Consider the following 1356-nt stretch of genomic DNA (forward strand, 5'->3'; position numbering starts at 1 on the left):
TGCACTACACCCGAAGGTTGGCCTCGCTGTGACAGCCTCCCACGGGCTGGGCTGGCTCCTGCTTCTGGACCCATCCCCAGCCACGGTGAGGCCTTTGCACCTGACCCTTCTGCCTGGCGCTCGCCCCGGTTCTCAGGGCCACCTCATCCCTTCGAGCTTATCTCAGTCTGGATCGACTCGTTTATTTACTCTGTGTGTTCGCGCGCTCTAAACTTAGGTTCCGGAGAAGCAGGGCCAGGCCTGCTCCCTCTCGGCACGCCAACCGGCGGCGGGGTCCCGGATACAGTGCAGTGAACAAGTGGCACGTGGACACAGAGGTGAGTTCGGAGTCCACACGACCCCGCAGGGGTGCAGCCACCAGGCCCAGGCCGCTCGGCTGCGCAGTGTGAGCGCGGGCCGGACTCGCCCACCTCACTGGCCTGGCTGCGCGGGAATACCGCGGGTCCCCACAGTCCCCGCGGCCAGGAACCAACCGGCAGCCGGCCGGCCGCGTGCGTAGGCACAGAAAGCGCGCCTGCACTTCCGGTAGCGGTGCACCATGGGACTTGGAGTCCTCCCACGGCGACGGCCACGTCCGTCGCACAGAGATGTGTGGCGGGAGTGGCGGCCGCGCTGCATGCTCGCTCGCCCCGCCATCCCAAGAAGGTCGGGGGACACTCGTCCCCGCGTGGTACAGGAAGGCGGCCCTGGAGCTGCCCTTCGCCTTTGCTGCCGCGGGATTGTACGAAGCGAGGCCTCTCCGCCTCCGCCGCCCGGGCGCCCTGTGACGTCACTCGGAGGCGCCCTCGCGGCGCGGCCCGCGGATCCCGGGGGCTTCTGGGTAGCGGATTACCCCCGCCCCCCGCGCCTGCGACTTCCTTTCCGTCCCTGACGCCGCCGAGGTCGCACGCGTGAGGCTAGTCCGCCGCCGAGTGAGTGGGCGGCGGGGCCAGGGCGCGGGCAGTGGGGGCCGTGGGGGTCCCGGGGAGGGGCGGGCAGGCGCCGGCCGGGTCTTGGAGGGGGCCGGGGCGGACGGCCTCCGAGTCACGCCGCCGTCGTCTCCTCCCGCCTCAGGATGCGCTACGTCGCCTCCTATCTGCTGGCCGCCCTCGGGGGCAATGCCTCCCCCAGTGCCAAGGACATCAAGAAGATTCTGGACAGCGTGGGCATCGAGGCGGACGACGACCGGCTCAACAAGGTAGCCGCCCCGCAGGCCCCACAGCCCCCGGCTGGCCCGACGCTGTGCATATGGAGGCCTGTGGCCTCGGCGGCGCGGGTTTCACCCTTGAGAAAGCGCGGCTTGGTGTGCTCGGGGCAGGCGTGGGGCTGCTGCGACCCCAAAGAAGGGACGGTGAGGCGGGGGGGGGGGGGGGGGGG

General features: G+C 70.9%; 1 protein-coding gene across 1 annotated transcript in view; it reads left to right on the plus strand.

Annotated features, from left to right (window-relative positions):
• The first annotated feature begins 804 nt into the window (after nt 1-804).
• RPLP2 (ribosomal protein lateral stalk subunit P2) overlaps nt 805-1356 on the plus strand; it is a 2408-nt gene continuing 1856 nt past the window's right edge. Inside the window, exons 1-2 of the mRNA XM_049652693.1 lie at nt 805-911; nt 1054-1177. Of these exons, the coding sequence (XP_049508650.1) occupies nt 1055-1177 (123 nt within the window). The 5' untranslated portion in view covers nt 805-911; nt 1054. The remainder of the gene's footprint in view (nt 912-1053; nt 1178-1356) is intronic.

Source organism: Panthera uncia, assembly GCF_023721935.1.
Source record: "Panthera uncia isolate 11264 chromosome A3 unlocalized genomic scaffold, Puncia_PCG_1.0 HiC_scaffold_12, whole genome shotgun sequence".
In the NCBI taxonomy this organism is placed as follows: Eukaryota; Metazoa; Chordata; class Mammalia; order Carnivora; family Felidae; genus Panthera; species Panthera uncia.